Source organism: Hemitrygon akajei, chromosome 13 (genome assembly GCF_048418815.1).
Source record: "Hemitrygon akajei chromosome 13, sHemAka1.3, whole genome shotgun sequence".
NCBI lineage: Eukaryota > Metazoa > Chordata > Chondrichthyes > Myliobatiformes > Dasyatidae > Hemitrygon > Hemitrygon akajei.
Genome location: NC_133136.1, coordinates 46,481,514 through 46,503,230, shown reverse-complemented (window position 1 = coordinate 46,503,230; position 21,717 = coordinate 46,481,514). Strand labels below are relative to the sequence as shown.

General features: G+C 42.0%; 1 protein-coding gene across 4 annotated transcripts in view; it reads right to left on the bottom strand.

The window, feature by feature from the left end:
- The window catches only part of LOC140737843 (uncharacterized), a 185,607-nt gene that overhangs the window by 151,142 nt on the left and 12,748 nt on the right, over nucleotides 1-21,717 (bottom strand). For 3 of the 4 annotated variants that reach the window (XM_073064541.1, XM_073064544.1, XM_073064542.1), the window contains exons 6-8: nucleotides 12,114-12,220; nucleotides 3,119-3,278; nucleotides 2,645-2,754 (exon numbers count right to left, since the gene is read on the bottom strand). The exons of the other annotated variant lie outside the window; for it this stretch is intronic. In XM_073064541.1, coding sequence (XP_072920642.1) covers nucleotides 2,645-2,754; nucleotides 3,119-3,278; nucleotides 12,114-12,220 — 377 coding nt within the window. The remainder of the gene's footprint in view (nucleotides 1-2,644; nucleotides 2,755-3,118; nucleotides 3,279-12,113; nucleotides 12,221-21,717) is intronic. 4 annotated transcript variants of the gene reach the window in all.

Here is a 21,717-nt window from a genome sequence, read left to right as displayed (position 1 = left end):
TTAAATAGTAATTCTAAAATGTTCTTAAAAATAACAGGAAGGCAATAACAGGAATGTAAATATATCACCAAAGTAAACAACAGGACACGTAGATTGGCCAACATGGTGTGGAGCATTGCCATTTATCGTGAATAGATTCAGTTTGGTTAATCTCCCATTTAGGACAACTACCATACACAAACTCTGGTCTTCCTTAAACCCTCCTATCCCATCCCATTCCAGTCATCAGTTCAGTCAAATGACATCTTTTGTGTCGATGTAAGTGCATTTATATTCACTATAAACTTGTATTTTCCCAAATGTACCAGTGACTGAACTCGTTTGAGCACCATGTGCAATGATAAGAGATGATTGGAATGGGATGGGATAGGACGATTAAAGGGAAACCAGGGATTGTAGCTGGTAGCTGTCCAAGAAGGGAGATTAATTGGAAAGGAAGGTCTTTTACATACAAAATAACATACGAGAGGTACTCATCTGGTTAGAACCTGGCACCCCATTGTGCAGTGGGAATTCATGCACATTAAAGTTCTTTAACAGCACTCTTAATCTTACAAAGTACTGAAGTACTCTTTATCTTATTTACCTTAGCATATTAGCACTCTCAGCACTGATTTCATTGCTCTCCACTTCCTTTTCCTGGGTAAATACTGTTACAAACTACTAACAGGACCTCACCCATATCTTTTGTCTCCAAGCACACAGTCCCTCCTTTATCCACACCCTGGTCATCCTTTTGCTTTTGATGTATGTATGGATTTTGTGTAATACTACTTGTCAATGACATTTCATGGCCCTTCCTGACTCTTAATTTCCTTCTTGAGTTCTTCTCTAGCTTCTTTATCATCCTCAGGGTTTAACTCCCTTAACTTAGCATTAAACCTCTTTTTCCTTCTTGACTAAATTCACCACCACTCTCGATAATCAACCTTCCATTAATATAACCAACACACACAAAATGCTGGTGGAACACAGCAGGCCAGGCAGCATCTATAGGAAGAAGCACTGTCGATGTTTTGGGCCGAGACCCTTCGTCAGGACCCTCGGCCCGAAACGTCGACAGTGCTTCTTCCTATAGATACTGCCTGGCCTGCTGTGTTCCACCAGCATTTTGTGTGTGTTGTTTGAATTTCCAGCATCTGCAGATTTCCTCGTGTTTGCCCTTCCATTAACTTGGTGTCCCTGTCCATCCTTCATCCTAGAACATAACCATCCTTTATTCTGTGCAGTTGTCTTTAAACACCCTCTGTATGTGAAATACGGACTTGCCCAAAAACAGAAATCTATCTTAAAACTTAAGAGTTATGGTCACCGCTCCCTAAATTGAAATTAGATTAGCTTCATTTGTCGCATGTTCATCAAAACTAACAGTGGTAAATCTCATTTGCGTCACATCAGATCAGCGAGGATTATGCCGGGCAGGCTGCAAGTGTCACACACACTTCAGGCACCTGCATAGAATGTCCATAACTCACTAACACTAACTGTACACCTTCGGAATGGAGCACCCAAAGCAAGCCCTCATGATCACAGGGAGACCATGTAAACTCCTTACAGAGAACAGTGGGAATCAAACCCAGATCTTACGGCTGATGCCGGATAGCGATTACACTAAGAGTTACACTTTTGTGCTGCTACCTATTTTCCTGCTGAATTGTCAGCTTATTTAAACATTGTGTAAACTAGCTGTGAGAAAATGTAGACCATGGGCAAGAGATAATGATTATTATGTAGCACTTGTCTAAGGTTACACCTAACCTATCATTCAACAACTCTGCTCACTGATTTAATTAAGATCCATAACACTGAGTATAATGTAGATGTCTGTGTAAGGACAACAGAGTGGTACAACTAGTCACTCTGTTACCTCACAGCACGAGCAACCCACACACAATTCCGACCTCCAGTCTTGTCCATTTAAAATTTGTACATTCTCACATTGTGCCGGCTGGTGGCATAGTGGCATCAGTGCCGGACTTCAGAGCGAAGTTCAAATCCAGTCGGCTCCAAACACCTGGAGAAGGATGGGCACTGCCAGGTTTCAGATGCCCGTACAATGAGCAATCATCAAAAAGATCGGTGCAAAAACCTTGTCATGACGGCGCCCTGACAACTCTACCAGGAGTTAAGGACACACACACATTGTGAGGATCGTGTGGGTTTCCTCCAGGTTCTTCCATTTCCTCCCACACCCTAAAGACTTACTGATTATTAGTTTAATAGAGCTGTGTAAATAGCTCGAAATGTGGGTGTCACTGGTAGCATTTGGTTCGAGTTGCTGGCATACAGGAGAACAAAAGAGGATTTGTAACGGATCCATGTCCACTTTCCTGATGCTCAGAACAGATTCAGTGGGCTGAAGTGTTTTTGCTGTTATGATTTCAACTTGAAGAACTGTACAGAAGGGGCTCACAACATTCAAACAATGAAACTGACATACTACAGTTGAGACCTATTGATGAGAATTACCCTGCATGAATTCCTTAACTTAGCTACTCTGTTAGACTATGATGCATTGTATCTTCCTTACATGGATACATTAAGTACTAATATAAAAAATAAAGACAGAATAGAGTGAAGAGAATTTATATTGATAATTATTTTCTATTTCACTCTTCGCTGATTGAAATTATTTTGAACAAACCTGACTTATTGAACTGGCACTCTCTTAAAGGAAATCCAGATACAACGTTCTCAAGAGTTGTTATCTTCGATGGTGTTCCTCCTTCACTCTTTTTGAGGTAGCAAATGTAACTATAGAAAAATCAGATAAAAATTACATTGTTTGAAATATTTGCAAAACCACCAACTATATTTCACTATTGTGAGGAAATCAAAAATATTGCAGAATTTTGCCGTGAAATATTCACAAAACCATCAAATATTTCTAGACATAGTTTCTCTGAGGCTGCCACTAATAAGTGAGCATAGTTCTTGAACTGGCCATGCACACTGCAGAGTAATCTTAACCCTTGGTAAACATTCCTGTAGAGTTAAAGGAAATGGGTAAAAACTGCCGGAGGAATAGGATTGATGAAGGATCCAGGACTGCCGTCCTCTACACAAAACTGAGGTTTTTTTGCTCCTTGTTCCTGGGTTGTTTGAGAGTTTGACTCACCGCTGCCATGCTTTGTGATATAACCCATTTACAAAGGTGAAGTACTGACAGTCAGGCTGCTCTGTACATTCTCTTTGGCAGCTGTGTTCATCGTCTACTACAAACTGACGGAAGTCATCTCCTAGGAAGTCCAGGCCAACAAACAGGTCTTTAAAACAAGCTGAAAAATATAGGAATGTGAACTAATGAATAATTGGAAAACAATAACAAATAGAGAGCAATCAATTAAGAACCATTAGCAGATTTAGTAGTGTTCATAATACAGTATTCATAATGCTGTTCCCATTCAGAGCAATAAATCATTCAGTTACTTTACTGGATCTCTGCATTTTTGGGCTTTTACACCAAACCTGTTATTGGATTTAGAATCACCGATCATGAAACACCTTGTTTCTAATTGTATTGTTTAGTTAGTAATACATGATATGAATCAGTAGTAGGGGGCCTATCCACCAACTTCTGGGAAATAGCAGGAACGAAGTTCTTAGGTTTCTTGTTCAAACAGCGTAATAAAAAATATGCTAAACCCAGGAAAATAATACACTAAAAGATGAAAACACCACCATGTTCTTCATCTCTATTGTAGGCAATGGAAACAAAATCAACTCTGTATTAAATATCTTCTGTCATGTCATGGTACCATTCTGCTTGGAATAAAACAAGATGTCCTACAGTCAAATGAGAATACATCATCTCCTTTTATTTTAATGCAGATTTTGTTGCTATTCCTCCACTCAGAAAACTAGATTCAGGTATATTCATTCAACGGTGACATGTTACCATTTTGAATGAATGCTAATTAGCATTTAAAGGAGATGGGAACAAAGCATAGTGTCTAATTTACCATAAATGCTTGCTACACACTGAACTACTGAATGGAGATTTAGGATAGAAAACTTAAAACAAAAAATTAATCTGAAATCAAAATACTGTCATCTTGAGCCTCTGGAGGATCCAGAACAGTTCAGCACAAACCATAGTGAATGTACAGGTAGCCGCTGTTGCTGAGGATGTAAGGTGTAAGGCAGATATCTCACAAGTGTTACCACACATGCATGTGTCAGAACATAAAATGTGGGTAAATAGCAGAAAAGGTGAAAATATTTAACACAATCTAAACAAAAGTGCTGATAATTGACTAAACTTAAAGTGATGGAGAGGGGTTGGGTGTAAAATTGTGAGGGGCATATACAGGGTAGACAGCGGCAGGTTTTCCCCTAAGGCAGAGATGGCTACACCAGACAGCATCAATTTGAGATCATGTGTAAAAATTTTAAAGGGGATAAAAAGAAGATTTTTTTTCATTCTGGGGTGGTCGGAGGTCAGAATGCACTTTTTAACTCACTGACTTGGCCTAAATTCTCTAGCTGTCAAGGTTGGGCTCAAACCCACATCTCTGTTCATTAGTCCAGTACTCAGGATGCTTACATGACATAGAACAGTTGTTTTGGCTGACTCCATCCATGTTGACCATTAAGTACCTAATTGTTACAACACCCACCCAACAGAACCAGCTTCTGGCACTTAGATGCTCCAACTCTTCAGATATGAATAGCTAGTGTATTCCCTTTAAGGGTTCAGGACCATTTCACTAATTGGCAATTATGTTTTGGGGCCAAGAATTGAGGTTCTAAAGAGCACCTGAACTGAAATTCGGTGCTCAACTCTGGGATGAGATTGAAACAGGGAGACAACTGTACAAAATACAAAGGCAAGTTAGATACCAAAGAATATCAGGTGGGTATAGAAAGATAGAAGTGATCATCAGTCATTTAAAAATTGTACACACAAGTCTTAATTACACATTATATAAAATGGGGAAACATCCAACTGGGTTGTGTGAATACTGTAATCAACCAGAAACAGTTGAACATGTATTGATAAAAAGTAAGAAGTATGAAAGAGAAAGAGTGAAGATGATAGGAGTGCTTCAGATAAACAAAAAAAAAACTGCTCTGGGTATAGAAGATATTTTAGGTGGGAGTTCAAGAGAAATTCAGACCTATATCATGAAGTATCTGAAAGACTCTGGTTTATTATATAGAATTTAGGGAATGCAGTTCTTTTCATTCCTCCTGTTTATCAAATGATTCACACTCCAGTCCAGTAGGTGGCAGTAATGCACCTTAAAGCTGGTTTGCCAACTGCCATAAAACAACTCAATATGAAGAAGAAGTTTGATGCTCAGTTGAGTGGCAGCTGAGTCCAGGCTCAAGGGACTTGGCCAGGCTCAGGAGTGGCAGAGGGTGGCTCTGGCTGTGAATGGTGGGGAGATTGGAAAATAGTGTAGGTTTGGGCAGGGGGAGAATCTGGAAAAGGAACTGGAGGGTTCGGGTGAGGGTGGAGGACATTGGAAAGAAGTTGAATCAAGAGGTGGAAAACAGAAGAAGAAACATAACATTGGTATAATGTCAAGTGATGGAGAGGAAAGGATGGATATTTTAAAATAAAGGAAAGAAGTCTTCAAGGTATTGTTTAAATTTGAACCGGAACAGCCGCCCTCCATCAATCCCATTAAAATAACTGCAGAGCTAAAGGCGGCCATAGGGAATATCATTTAAAGAGGGAAGGTGTTAATTGTGTGCAAGGATTAAAAGCAGTGTGAGAAAGCATTACAGCTGAAGACTTCACTTGGCAAAAAGATAGTACCTATTTTGCCTAATGAAAGTAGAGCTGTTAGGGGGTTGATATATCAGGTGTTCTGGTGGAGATTACCATAGAAGTTAAATCTCATTTATTGTGAGACAAGATTAAGGAGTTAAAGAGATTGCAAGTAGTCAGAAATGGGGAAAAGATGGATTGTTTATCTATATTGATATGTTTTGATGAAGTGAAGCTCCCTGATAAAGTTAGTTTGGGGTATGTTAGTTATAATGTTTGAGCTTATATTCCACCCTGCTTAGATGTTACAAATGTCAGAGGTTTAAGCATGTTGCGGCAGTATGTTGTGGGGAAACTAAGATGTAGTAGGTGTGGTGGGGAACATAATATGAAGATTGTGAAGGGGGAGAAGTATCTGGGTATAACAGGTGTTATGTGGGAAGCTGTAAATGAAGCTCTGATGGGTGGGGTGTCTGTGTTTCAGTCTTCTTGTGAAGGTACTTAACGGGCATTCAAATATTGCAGTGGAACGCGAGAAGCCTGTTTTCAGAAGTTTGTTTCTGATTTATCAAATCCACCTGATGTTATTTGTACTTGGGAAACCTGGCTGTGAACACATTTAAGTTTTTCTTTGCAGGATTATATTGTAACTGGGCATGATAGATTAGTTGGTAGAGGGGGTTGTGTTGCAAGTTTTATAAGGAAAGGGATAGGACATAAAGTTGTGGACGTAAATGGAAGTACATGAGGCATTTGAAGTAGAAGTATTTGATTCAACAGGAAGGGGTATTAAAGTAGTAAATTTTTTTAACCTTTGCGGAAAGCTTTCGATTGATTTGTTGGAAAGCACATGTGGCTCTAGCTCACTAAGGACTGTATGGTGTGGGGATCTTAATGCACATAGTTCACTGTGGGGCTGCTCTCAGAATGATGGGAATGGTTTGATTGTAGAAGAGTTTTTAGATATTTCACATCTTGTGTGTCTTAGTGATGGGAGAGGCATGAGATTTAATGTTCATATAAGTTCTGAATCTGCTACAGATTTACCTTTAGTTTCAAACATTCTGGCTGGAGTGAGAGAGTGGGATGTCATGGGAGATGAAATACTGGGAAGTGATCATTTTCCTATACTTACAAGTTTAGGTATGGATTTATATAGGGGACAGGAGGACACTTTTAGGAGGTGGAATTTTGGTAAAGCATATTGGGAGAGGTTTAAGATCTTATGTGATGGATGTCTATCAGGGCTGAATGCTGAGGGTGATGTGGGTTTCTGCAATGAAAGGTAATGTCACATTATTCGTCAAACCGTGGTGGAAGTGATTCCATTTAAAAGGCTGTACCATGGTGGACTGAGGAGTGCGCAGAGGCAGTTATGGAGAGAAATAAGGCATTTAGGAAAGTTAAGAAATATCACTCTCCAAGTGACCTTATTAATTATGAAAGGGCAGAGGCCGTGGTGAGAAAAGTAGTGAAAGTCGTGATAAAGGGTTACCAGAGGTCATATTGTCATAGTTTTGGAAGAGGCAGTAAACTTGGAGATGTTTGGGCAATTATTTAAAAAATGGGCGGGGGGGGGGGGGGATTCATAGGGCTAATAACATTCCAGTATCGAATAAGGAAGTTAGTACGATTGTTACTGAAACAGAGAAGGTTGAGTTACAGATTCAGTCATTTGCTGCAATTCAAAATCTAGATAATTTAAGTGAAGATCTGAACAATGTAGGGAAAAGGTTCTAAGTGAATATCCTGATGTGTTGGAAGCTAGCTGTAGCAATGGTAATATTAGTGATGTAGAGTTTTTTTGCGAATTTATGAAAGTTATTAATAGTACAGCTCAGACGGCTCCAGGAGAGGATGATATATGTTATTGTATGTTTAAACATGGGTGACAACTCAAAATAATATTAAAATTTCTGAATCATATTTTGAATTTAGGCTATCTTCCCTCTTCATGGAAAATGGCAGTAATAGTGCTTATTCTAAAACCTGGGAAACCCCTGTCAGATCCTTCTAGCTATAGACCAATATCATTAATGTCCCATTTGTGTAACCTTATGGAATGTATGGTATCAGAACAGTTGAACTTTATTTTGGAAAAATGAGGTGATATAGCATTTTACCAGAGCAGATTTCATAAGAGTAGAATGACATTGGATTCAGTTCTATGTCTGGAAGATGATATTAGGAAAGCACAGGTAAATAAAGAAGTTGTAATAGCAGTATTCTTTGATGTAGAAAAAGCATATGATATATTACGGAGGGAGGGTCTTTTGATTAAATTATAGAAATTAGGAGTGGGAGGAAGTTTATATAATTTTTTGAGTTTCTTAGTTAGACGGTCTATGCAGGGAAGGGTAGGAAAGGTATATTTGGACTTCTATGAGATAGAGAATGGGACCCCACGAGGCAGTATTTGTAGCTCTTTATTGTTTAATATTATGATTAATGATATTTTCTCTGAGATAGGCACAGAGGTGGGTAAATCACTTTTTGCAGATGTTGGAGCTTCGTTGGCCAGAGGGAAAAAATTCCATTTAACTGTATATAGGAAGCAATTAGCAATTATTAAGTTTGAACAGTGGGCAAATAGATGGAGTTTTAAGCTTTCAGTTGCTAAAACACAAGATATATGTTTTACAAGGAGGATCAATAGATCTGCACTTAATTTGAAATTATACTGTGTAGTCAAACTCTTGAAGTGTCAGTGATAAGATTTCTTGGCATGTGGCTGGATAATAAGCTGACTTGGAAGCACCATATCAGTAAGGCAATTGACAAGTGTAAAGTGGCATTAAATATCCTCGGGTGTCTATGTGGGTATTCCTGGGGTGCTATACAAAAATCTCTGACTTTATATATTTGTTTAACTAGATCGGTATTTGACTATGGCTGTGGGGTTTATGGATCAGCTTTATCTTCAAATTTAAAGTGTTTTGATGTGACACAAGCTCAGGCTTTAAGACTGTGTTATCTCCAGTAAGGTCATCTCCTGCTTCAGCTTTACTGGTTGAAACGAGACAATTACCCTTACAGCTGTGGAGGATGAAGTTGTTGTTAGCATACTGGGTCAACTTGAGGGGGAAGAGGAATGATCACCCTGTTAAAAGTGTGTTGGAACATCACAAGACGAGTGTTTTTAGCTTTGGGTGTCTGGGTTCTCATCACGCTCGGAATATGGGTTTGCTGGATCATGTAATTTGTTCCACTGTAGTTTTATCGGTAACCCCACCATGGTTTTTTCTCCAATGGCTTTAGTTGATTTCAGGTTGCACGATTTAATGAAATCCTGATATGCCCAAGAGTCTGTTGGTTCATCAGTATGTTAAGGAGAATTATTGTGATATGTTAACCATTTTTACTGATAATTTAACAGGAAATGTTGGTGTGGTTTTTTTTGTGCCTGAATTTCAGGTAACACTAAAGAAACGTCTTGCTAATTATTTATCAGTGTACACTGCAGAACTGATTGCCATCATTTTGGGCAAACAGTGGGTGGAGGAAATCTGTCCTTGCAAAGTTATAATTTGTTCAGATTCTTCTTCCATTTTGACTAGTCTTAAAACAGGTTGATCTAGCAGTAGATCTAATTTACTGCTGGAACTCTTTAAACTTTATTTCATATTCAAAGTATTGGTCTACATATCCACTTCTTCCGGGTCCCTACACATAGAGGTGTTGAGGGGAATGAGTGGGTTAATTGTTTGGCCAAATAAGCTGTTAAAAGTCCATCTGTGGATTTAGATCTTCCACTTAGTAAATCAGAAGCTAAAAGGTTGGTGGGGCTAACAATTAGGGGATTATAGTGAGACCTGTGGGATAATGGGCATAAGGGGAGAGACCTTTACAGAATACACAAAACTGTCCGATTGATGGGAGAAGGGGTAAGACAAGGAGGGAAGGAATTATGTTGGCTCAACTTAGAATTTGGCATACAATGCTTAATTCCTTGTAATTTGTAGGAAAACATCACTCTGGGGTTTGTAGATTTTGTCATTGTGAAACAGTTGAACACATTATTTTACAGTGTGAAGCATACAATGTTGAAAGAAAGCAAATGCAGGCTACACTACTAGCTTTGGGGGTTGAGAGTTTTCATTTTAGAACTTTACTATGTTATGGAAGTGACTTTAATTCAATTAATTGACTTTAATTGTCTTTCATTATTTAAAATGTATAGGGCTTTTGGGGGTAATTTAGTTTTCAGTTGAGAAAGAACTAGTATGGGTTTTATTTCCCAACTCTACACCACACTCTAGTCCAGTAGGTGGCAATAATGCACCTTTAAGTTGGACAGCCAATCGTCATTAAGTCAGAAGATGATGAAGAAGAAGTTTGGTGCTCAATCTTAACTAGAGATATCATCTAGGGATTTATTTTGCTCAGTTCTCATTCCATCTTTATACTGTGTCTTGATTCTAGCCTCAAATACTCCAGCACTTGGATTCAAACCATCCTCGTCAAGGTCTCTCATCACAGTATGATAGAGCCAACATGGATCCAGTGGGGTATCAGTGGGGTCTCAGCTGCTGTGCCCAGCCACAATGAGAGGATTTCCAAGGAGATACACAACCTCCTGCCTGCTGTGTACCAGCTATCACAAGGAGGCTGCCTGAGTCGCTCAGGTGAGGCTGTCAATCACTCTGTGGAGCCGGCACATTTTCCAATCCCAGAGAGATTCTTGCCATGGTTTCCTCACTCAATGGCGTTCAAATTCCAGCTGTCCTTCGGAACACGGAAAAGTGGCCTTCATGATCTCCCTCCTGATGGGGAGAGTCCTCACATGGGCGACCAAACATTGGGAATAAAGGTCGGAGATCTGCGCGGATTCAGAAGAGTTCATGGCACCCGTGAGAAAGGTATTTTATCATCCCGCCAGTGCAAACAGAGCCTTGGATGTTCTGATGAAGCTGCATCAGAGAAGTTGGTCAGCAGCCAACTGTGCTATTGAGCTCCAAACTCTGGCACAAGAGAGTGGTTGGAATAGGGAAGCTTTGGTTACTCTGTAAAACCACGAACTCCGGGACAAACCAAAGGATGTCTCACCTTGGGAGAGCCAGCACGGGATTTAGAGGTCCTCATCGAGCAATCCATTTGCCTTGACAATTATTTGGCAGAGCGTAAAAGGGACTACATTACGAGGCCGAAGAGGGCTAGCCCAAGCCTGGCCTTACTCAATTGCGGTTTCATCCCCCCACCCCCCGATCTCGGACCATGATCAGCCCACCTCCCGCTGAGGACTCTGTGGAGCCCATGCAGATCGGTTACACAAGGCTCTCTGCCAGTGAAAGGTCCCGGCTTCGGTATCAAGGCTGCAGCTATTACTGTGGGGAAGCAGGTCACCTGCGGGCCAAATGTCCAAAGCTGCAGCCACCTGGAGAACTGCTAAGACCGTCCAGTGCTGGGGAGGACTATGATGGTAACAGCCACAACTCCCAATCTCACAGATTCTGGTTTTGTGTTGAAAATGGAGACCACCTGAGTTAAGAACTAGAGCTAGGTGAAGGCTTTTCTGGACTTTGGGGCAGTGGGTAATTTTCTGGACTTAGGAACCACCTGTTGGCTCAACATACCACTGTGAGAGTTGAGTCAGTTCATACCCGGAACTGTCTTGGAGGGTCCCCTCCTACGTTCCAGGCAGATCCAGTAACAGACTGGCTTTGCAGATGAGGATAGGGGATCATGTGGAAGACATCAGTTTCTACATCATTGACTCGCCACTTACCCCCCCGATCCTTGAGCACACTGATTATTCCTTTGAAGCAGGCCATTTCTAAAGAACAATGTGTAAGTAAAAATTTGGAGTTACTTCCTCTTGTGATACTGTCAGGTCTGCACAGGAAGGCACCTCCCAGTTTCCACCCAGCTAACGGGAGTCACCTGTCACTCATTTCTAACTGAGCACCTGCAGCCTATTTAAACCCTGCAGTCATCCACAGTCCTTGTCCACCCACTGAACCAGCCAGCATCAACCAGTGGCTCCTAGCCTTTGGTTAACCATGCTGTCTGTGGTGTTTAGTATCAGTTCTCTCTTGTTTTGTAGCCCTTCATGGCTTGTTATATTTGCAGTCTATTATTAAAGTTATAGATCATTTCTCACTTGCTTTGCTGCTCTGCTTTTGAATCAAGCCGTTACATTTCCTGGGGCATGCTACGTGTATTCGCTCACCTAGACATATTGCGTCTTTCATCTGCGGCGATCACATCATTTCTTTGAATCTCATCTAGACTAATCCATGTTGGGCTAAATGAACTTGCAAGTTTTCATCATACCTTGAGTCCAAGTATGAACACTCCAGTGAAGAAAACCTCTCGCAATTTACCCTTACATTGCAACGCAAATGTATTTTTATCAGTAGCAAATACAATGGTAGTGTGTCAATGTTTGACTTACAGTTATACGCCTTGCACTGTTTCAGGGAATATCCCGAGATAACATTCTGTAACTCTGTTTTAACGGTTGGTTCCCCTTCCGGGTTATTTTTAAGATAACAAAAAAATCTGAAAATATGAGATCATTTTGTTAAATTATTTATCTTCATTTTTACTGATGTTTTAAAAACTGGTAATCTGAAATAAACACACAAAAAGTGCAAGGATATCTTGGGCGAAGCAGAATCATTTGAAAGAGAAACAGACTCTACATTTCAAAAACCTTTCTGGTTTTAATTTTTAATTTTAGTTTAAGCTTATTGCCATAGGAAGAAATGATAACCTGAAAAAAAGGACACGAGGATCACAAAACTTTCAAGTTCAAGTTTAATTATCATTCAGCCATACATGAGTAGTCATGAATACAGCCAGACAGGACAGCGTTACTTCGAGGCATAATTAAATGTCACCCAGTACTCTGCATGCTGGCTGAATACCAACTTCGTATTGACTGCCCAGTGTAGCCAGGGCCATCCAAAGTGGTCATGAGTTTCTCATGTGGAAAAGAGAAGCTTTTATGTGGGGCTAACAGCTCATATAGATAGGCAATGGTGGCTAACGGGAGGTATATATGGTAGAAGCAGTTGCCTGATGCTTTCAAAAACTCAATCTGGATAATTCTGAATAAAGCCATGAAATGGGAATGGCCATCTCCACTTGGACAAAGGACTTGCAGAACATAAGAACTATCTACTTACTGAGGAAACCAGAAGAAATTCTAGCAACATGCTGTATGCCATAAATTCTGGTGTATAAGCTGAGAATTTAACCCTAAATTTTGGTCCTAAAATTAGGGGGTCGGCTTATACACTGGGTGCCAAATTTGGAAAAACGAATACACGGAAGACAGGTCGTATTTACTGGCTGTTTTTGAGTCAAATTCATTCCACTGTCGATGCATGAATTCTTTGAATGGTTTGTTTAAACTCACATCTCATGGCTGGAGCACAGACATCAAACCACCGGGGATGACTGCAATATCCGTAATTTCAGCTTTCAATGCTGCTTTTGTCTCACCTGACAAGTGCGCTTTGAACATGTCCCAGACACGTAGCGACTTTTCCTTCCTGAAACCTTCAGGATGTCGACCCCACACCTCTTTAACCCACTTCAAGCAACCTGCTTCGTCCATCCAGCAGTGTTCTTGAACGTAAACAACACCACCCCGCGGGAATTTTCTGAGCAATCTTTGCTTTTTGTCTCAACACAAGATCACGTCTATTCATAAATCGGATGCACCAATTTCGGGTAGCTTTGAAATTTTCGCTGACCTCACAGTGTTTTTCGTCCCATTTCAACGCTTGAACTCGAATCATTTCTCTGGTAACAATGTATCCAGATGATCACTGGTGATTCACCCACTCTAAAACTTTTTCTTCCAGTTCTGGCCACTGGCATGTTTTCCCATGGTTTGCACATTTCGTCTTTGGCATTTCCCTCAGCGTGTCCTCTGCCTTTCTCCACTCTCTCACTTGTTTCTTGTTTACACTAAACTTCTTAGCAGCTGCAGAATTATTCGTTTCTTTAGCAAAATCAACAACCTTCCGCTTGAAGCCAGCACCATATCACATATCTTTTATACATGGTGGTTGCAAACTCAATACTGAGTACACGTACTGATCCCGCCACCCCGTGTTATGTTTTAACAAGATTACGACAGGCACTAAATGGTTTCACAGGGGTTACATTTTAGAGGATTCTTTTTCATTGGAAACCTCATCCAAAATTTCTCTCCCTGATTTATTTATTAAGAATTTGCCTATATGCAGGCCTGTTTTCTTAGCAGGTACTGGTTCACAAAATTTCCAGGTTCTGGATCCAGCAAAGCTGAGTCCCGGCACATGAGATCTTGTGATCTTTTCTGGTTAAATCAAAAATCTCTAGAAAAGGGGTCGGCTTATACAAAGGTAACATGAAAAAGTCACTTTTTTAACCTTGAAAATGGAGGTCGGCTTATACTCCGGGTCAGCTTATACTCTGGAATATACGGTAAGTAGCTGGAAAGTCTAGGTTGCAGTCAATGCCTAGAGCCAAAGCTGGTCAAGGAAATGAGTGGCCAAGCTCAAAGGATGATTCACCTCCTGACCACCCCTCTCAGTTAATCACATCTCAATCATCTCAAAACCAACAACCATTGTCAATCAGTTCTCTGAACAAGAATTCAAATCTCTTGCATAGCATGGTCATAAGCTTAGCACAGCTGAAAGGCATCATACACATATTCCTCGCTGACCTTAGTTGCCACCATAGCATCAGTCAACACTGCAGCTTTCTGTCAGCTCAGATACAATAATTTAAACAGTAACTTCAAGGAGGAATCGACATGGATCAAAACGTAGATCACAGGGCCAAGTTGGGGAAAAGGATACAAAGAGCAGGGGCAAGGTCACGTGACCCAAGAGATTTTTGCAGATGCTGTAAATCTTGAACAATGCACACCAAACCCTGAAGGAACTCAGCAGAGTTTATTTCCCTCTTTAGAAGCTGCTCCAGCCTTTTGTGCTGTTATGACCGCAGCCCCCTCCTTTGTGAGAATCACAGGTGTCATGCCTGCAGCCCCCTCCCTTGTGAGAATCGCAAGAGCACTAAAGGGAGGGTGAGTCAGTGGACCCAGGAAATGGGAGAGAGACGTGCCGGATGTCTCGTTCCCCGGCGATGCAAAATAACGTGACACTGGCCATTGTCTCTTGGAGACACATTTGTGGATTGGGAACTAGGCTACGTGCAAGCCCTCAGGCAAAGTGGACCCAGGAAATGGGAGAGAGATTGCATCACCCCCAACCTGATTGACATCTACTACCCTGCGAGTCAAGATAAAAGAGGGGCTGTAGAGACGGCCCCTCAGACGCACCAGAAGACATGCTAGCGATCCCGTAATAGCGGGCAGCCATTTGAAGGAAGCCACGTGCGTTCGGTTCCCTTGCCTGGGCGCCAGTGGCGGGTACCACAGAAACGATTTTCTTGAACTAACAACGGGGAACCAACTCCCCCGACTCAACGGATTGGCCTCATCAAAAGACCCGGGCAAGTTTCTTTTCTCACAAATCTCTCTCTCTCCAACAAGTGAAAACCCAGCGGTCCCCAAAAACCAGAAGCCTGCAGGAACTGAGTGACTTTTATATTTCCAACGGACAATATATTACCCCCTAGACAAACGATAGAGCTATTTCTTATTGATGATTATTACTATACCCGCGCTTTTAGATTGAGTATTGACGACATATATTATCTGAATGTTTGTATTAACCTTATTTTTGTGCCCCTTTATAAATAAAGACTTTTAAAAATAGTACCATCAGACTTCAATGGACCTCTCTATCTTTGCTGGTAAGTGACCCAGTTACGGGGTACGTAACAGTGCAAGGCCACGTAGTTCTGGTGAGCATTTCAAACATTCTGATTTGTAAACGATGTTTATTTGTTTTGTTTTTTTCCATTCTGACCAGGCAGATGAAATGATAATCAATAGCCGGAGGAAACTGGAGTATAGAATTACTGACAAAATGGGAATTGCGTTTAACAAATGCCTTGTTCACGGACAGAACATGGCCTCCTCACATTCTCCTTTGCCCCCTCCTGCTGCTTGCTTTCAGCTGCTGCCCCTGGCAGTTGCCTGCTGATAGCCACCAGCTACAGCATAGCGCAAGTTACTGTGAATCCTTAACTGCATGCTGTGTTCAACAGAGCTCCTGGGGATGCACAGGCGCCAGCGTCTTTGCTACAACAAAGAAATACTCTGTACCACCGTTCTCATGGTTCCGTCTATGCAACCTGTGTGTGACCATGTTGACCACCAGACACATGATGCCTCTGCAGGGCTTCTCGGTGTAATACAAAAGAAAAAAGGAGCATCACAAAAGTCATGTGTCATAACTGCAGCCACAATATCAAGCATTGACTGCAAAATGTTTAGTAAATGCTTAGTGTACCTCGATTTTCAGAAGGCATTTGATAAGGTCCCACATAGGAGATTGGTGGGTAAAATCAGAGCTCAGGGCATCGGGGGGAAGACATTGACATGGATAGAAAACTGGTTGGCAGATAGAAAGCAAAGGGTAACGGTGAATGAGTGTTTCTCGGAATGGCAGGTGGTGACTAGTGGGGTGCCACAGGGCTCGGTATTGGGACCACAGCTGTTTACCATTTACGTCAACGATTTAGATGAAGGCATTGAGAATAACATCAGCAAGTTTGCTGATGATACTAAGCTGGGTGGCAGTGTGACATGTGATGAGGATGTTAGGAGAATTCAGGGTGACTTGGATAGGCTGGGTGAGTAGACAGATACTTGGCAGATGATGTTTAATGTGAATAAGTGTGAGGTTATCCACTTTGGGAGTAAGAACAGGAAGGCAGATTATTATCTGAACGGTGTAGAGTTCGGTAAGGGAGAAATACAAAGAGATCTAGGAGTCCTTGTTCATCAGTCACTGAAGGTGAATGAGCAAGTGCAGCAGGTGGTGAAGAAGGCTAATGGAATGTTGGCCTTTATTACAAAGGGAATTGAGTACAAGAGCAAGGAAATCCTTTTGCATTTGTACAGGGCCCTGGTGAGACCACACCTGGAGTATTGTGTACAATTTTGGACTCCAGGGTTAAGGAAAGACATCCTGGCTGTAGAGGAAGTGCAGCGTAGATTCACAAGGTTAATTCCTGGGATGTCCAGACTGTCTTACGCAGAGAGGTTAGAGAGACTGGGCTTGTACACGCTGGAATTAAGGAGATTGAGAGGGGATCTGATTGCAACATATAAGATTATTAAGGGATTGGACAAGATAGAAGCAGGAAATATGTTCCAGATGCTGGGAGAGTCCAGTACCAGAGGGCATGGTTTAAGAATAAGGGGTAGGTCATTTAGGACAGAGTTAAGGAAAAACTTCTTCTCCCAGAGAGTTGTGGGGGTGTGGAATGCACTGCCTCAGAAGGCAGTGGAGGCCAATTCTCTGGATGCTTTCAAGAAGGAGCTAGATAGGTATCTTATGGATAGGGGAATCAAGGGATATGGGGACAAGGCAGGAACCGGGTATTGATAGTAGATGATCAGCCATGATCTCAGAATGGCAGTGCAGGCTCGAAGGGCCGAATGGTCTACTTCTGTACCTATTGTCTATTGTCTATTATATCTGATCACATGAAAGCTAAATATCAAGGGATACAACCCCAGCTGATTGCAATGTATTTCAGAGTTGCCATGCAGCACCTGAGTGACATTCATGGAGCCAAAGGCACCAGCATCGCTAGGGAAATGCCAAACCTCATTAAGCCCCATAGCCACTACACCTGTTCCTTTGGGGATAATTAGCCAACACATGAAAGGTGCAGCCAGGGTGATCAGGAGTCACCTTGCCCTGTTTTCAGCTTAGTGCCCTGGATAGAGCCAATAATGAGGACATCTTTATTGTTACACTGATTTTGAAAATTCTGCTCCACTTCAAGAAATTCTTCCAGTAAATTGCTCTGCTTATGTCCTGGGCTTACTCTCTGAGGCATGCAGGAGAATCCAATTTAACTAACCTGTCTCCACAAGCAGCCATTCCAATAAGGGAGATAAAACATATCAGTTTGCCTCAGGCCTATGACATCTGCAGCAACTGGGGAATTTCAGGAATCTGTTGTAAGGAAATGCTAACAACGCACTTGGGATGTAATAATAGATAGGATCAGTGAGAATCAATGTGGATTTATGAAAGGAAAGTTACCTTTGACAAATCCATTAATGTTTTGAGGTTATAATCAGCAGAATGATTAAGAGCAAACAGGTTGATCTGGTGTATTTGGACTTTAAAGACTTTCAATGATGAGTTACACAATGGTTTGTTAAACAAAATTAAAGAGGAGCGGCCTTATCCATGTGAAGAATGAGAATTGGTTCATTCAGATAAGCCAAAGAATAAATGGATTCTTATTAGGGTTAGAGGCTGTGACCAATGAGTGGCACAGAGATCAGTGCAGGCAACAGTTATTCATCTATTCAATGATTTGGATGAGGATGTCCATGTTTGCTGATAACAGTAATAGTAAGATCCCCATAAGTTAGCACCATTAAATGGCTTCTCTTTGTGTGCAACTCTGGTGGGAATCATCAAATATTCATGTTTAGGACTACTACAGCTGAAATCCACAATCACGGCCATTGGTACTTCATTAAACAGCATCATTTTAAGAGTTTGAAGAATCTGTGGATACTCAAAATTGACAAACCTCAGATGGCAAACCAGGGTTGTGAGTGCAGTTCCCCTTTAAGAAAACTGAAGTGGGGGCACCATGCCAGAATACAGGTACAATTGAAACGTGTGGGTCTTAGACTTCCATTCTCGACTATCCTGCCGGCGAATGTACAGTCTCTGGAAAATAAAACTGAAGATCTCAGAGCAGAATTGCTGTACCAGAGAGACATCAGGGTGTGCTGTGTGCTCCGCTTTATGGAAACAGGCTTCACACTGGCAATTTCAGATGCCGCACTGCAGCCTGAAAGCTTCACCATTTTTCATAAAGACAAGACAGCTCAGTCTTTTATAGGCAGAGGAGGTGGTGCATGCTTTATGATTGACTCAACATGGTGCACAAATGTAGCAGTTCTGTCTCAGTCCTGCTCACCTGACCTGGAAAACCTAGTGATCAAGTGTCGTCCACTTTAAGTGCCGAGGGCATTTTCCGCCATCATCCTGGTAGTAGTGTACATTCCACCTCAGGCCAACATCAGACAGACACCGGAAGAGTTGAGCAACGTACTCAGCAGGCACAAAACTGTGCTCCCTTATGCCTTCCCAATCATTGCAAGGAATTTCAACCAGGCAAGCTTGAAGAAGTCTCTGAACCATTACCAGCAACGTATCACCTGTGGATCCAGAGGAGCCAATGCACTTCACCAGTATTATACCACCATCAAGAACGCTTACTGTGCCAGCCCATGCCCACACTTTAGAAAGTATCATCTGGCTGTACTTCTATATGCATCATCATAGCTTGTCACACCAGACAGACAGCCACTCTAGTGTTGTTTGGTTAATGCTGAGCAGGTCAGTGTCAGCTAAATCAGGTGAGAGCGGGCAGTTGTGCAGAACGTGTTCAATGTTCTGCATCCCTTCGCTACACTCACAGGATGCGCTGGTCTTTAACCCCACTTCACCATATTGTCTCCCATCCTACAAACTCCCACTCTCGCTCTGGTGAGAGTGCATCACTTCTGTCTAGCAAGCAGGGCCCCGTCTGGCCACATTTCTGTGGGGTCTTGCCCTGTATTGTTTGGTAGGTTTCTGGCTTCTGTTTGCCAGAGATTGACCAGAGGTCAATCCTGTACGTTTGGGTGGATGTTCCGTGCAGTAGTTCCTCCACTGTGGCAAAGCTTTTCCTCAATTTTAGGAGGTTGGAAACTAGCACATGATGATGTAGTGGGTGCCGTAGATCCGAGTTCTGTTTACCTTTTTCAACTTTTGTTGTAGTGTGGCTTCGGATCTCCGGGGAAGCAATGCCTGCAAGTCTGTAAATGATGGTAGTGGGTGTGGGGCGCAGTGTGCCCGTGATTATTCGGCAGGCTTTGTTAAGCAACGGGTCTATTTTCTTCGCATGGTCTGATCTATATGCAGAGACTAAAGATCACAATACCACTGGTGAAGACCAAGAAGGTACGATCAAGTGAGGTGGAGGAGCACTTACACGATTGCTTTGGGTTGGTGGACTGGACAATATTCAAGGATTCATCTTCAGGTCTGAACAAATATGCCACAGTTGCCACCGACTTCATCAAGACCTGTGTGATTGAACGTGTCCCTTCGAGAACATACAGAACGTACCCAAACCAAAAGCTGTGATGAACCAGGAGATTCATAGTCCGCTAAAGGCTAGATTTGTGGCATTCAAGACCAGTGATCCAGAACTATATGAGAAGTCCAGGTACAACCTACAGAAAACTATTTTAAGAGTGATAAAACAATTCCAGCTGAGGTTAGAGATGGAGTCAGATGCACATCAGCTCTGGCAGGGTTTGCGCCATTACCTCCTACAAAGCTAAAGCCTAACATGATGAATGGCTGTGATGCTTCACTCCCAGATGAGCTCAATGCCTTTTATGCACACTTTGAAAGGGAGAATAAAACTACACCTGCGCGAGTCTCTGGAGCATCTGGTGACCCTATGATCTCCATCTCGGAGGCCAACAACAAAACATCTTTCTAGAAGGTGAACCCTCACAGGGTGTCAGGTTGTGATCGTGTACCTGGTAGAGCTCTGAAAACCTGTGCCAAACAACTGGCAGGAGCATTCCAGGACATGTTCAATCCCACCTACTTCAAAAGGGCAACAATCATACCAGTGCCCAAGAAGAGCAGGGTACCTCAACAACTATCACCCAGTGGCACTCACATCTACTGCTCTGAGAGATTAGTCATGACTAGAATCAATTCCTGCCTAAGCAAGGATCTGGAACCACTGAAATTTGCCTTATCACCACAGTATGTTTGCAATCTCACTGGCTCCGCACTCAGCCTTGGATCACCTAGACAACAGTAATACCTATGTCGGGCTGTTGTTTATTGATTACAGTTCACTGTTCAACAATATTCCACCCTCAGTACTAATCGACAAGTTCCAAACCCTGGGTGTCTGTACATCCAGGACACCTTCAAAAGGTGATGCCGTCATTAAGGACCCCACCATCCAGGACATGCCCTCTTCTCATTGCTATTATCAAGAAGGAAGTACCGGAGCCTGAAGACACACACTCAACGTTTCAGGAACAGCTTCCTCCCCTCAGCCATCAGATTTCTGAATAGAAAATGAACCAATGAACAGTATTTCTCCTCTCTTTTTGCCCCATTTATTTAATTTTTTATTCACAGTGGATTCTAGTTCACTGGGACACATCAGGACCAGTACAGTTTGGCCCAATAAGCAAATGCCCCAAATAGCCAAAGATTCATAAAAATAGTGAAAAAGTTATAGAAAAGTCAAACTACCATTTAACTGAGTAACAAATTACATGTTGAAGTGGAAAAGCTGTTGGACTGGGGGATTTCCACCTTCTTGACCTCAGATGTCCAGGTCAGGTGGGATGAGTCGGTATCACAACTGGGGTGTTCCTTGGTTGCAGTGGATGACCATGACTTCTTCTAGAATATGAGAACATAAGGAAGAGGAGCAGGAGTAGGCCATCTGGCCCATTCAGCCTACTCCGCCATTCAATAAGATCATGGCTGATCTGGCTATGGACTCATCTCTACCTACCTGCCTTTTTCCCATAACCCTTAATTCACCTACTATGCAAAATCTATCCAACCTTGTCTTAAATATATTTACTGAGGTAGTCTCCACTGTTTCATTGGGCAGAGAATTCCACAGATTCACCACTTTCTGGGAAAAGCAGTTCAAACATAGGACATAGAATAGTACAGCGCATTACAGGCCCTTCGGCCCACAATGTTGTGCCGACCCTCAAACCCTGCCTCCCACATAACCCCCAAATGAGTTCCTACTCATCTCTATCCTAAATCTACTCTCCCAAATCTTGAGGCTATGTCCCTTAGTTCTAGTCATACCTACCAACAGAAACAACTTTCCTGCATCTCTTA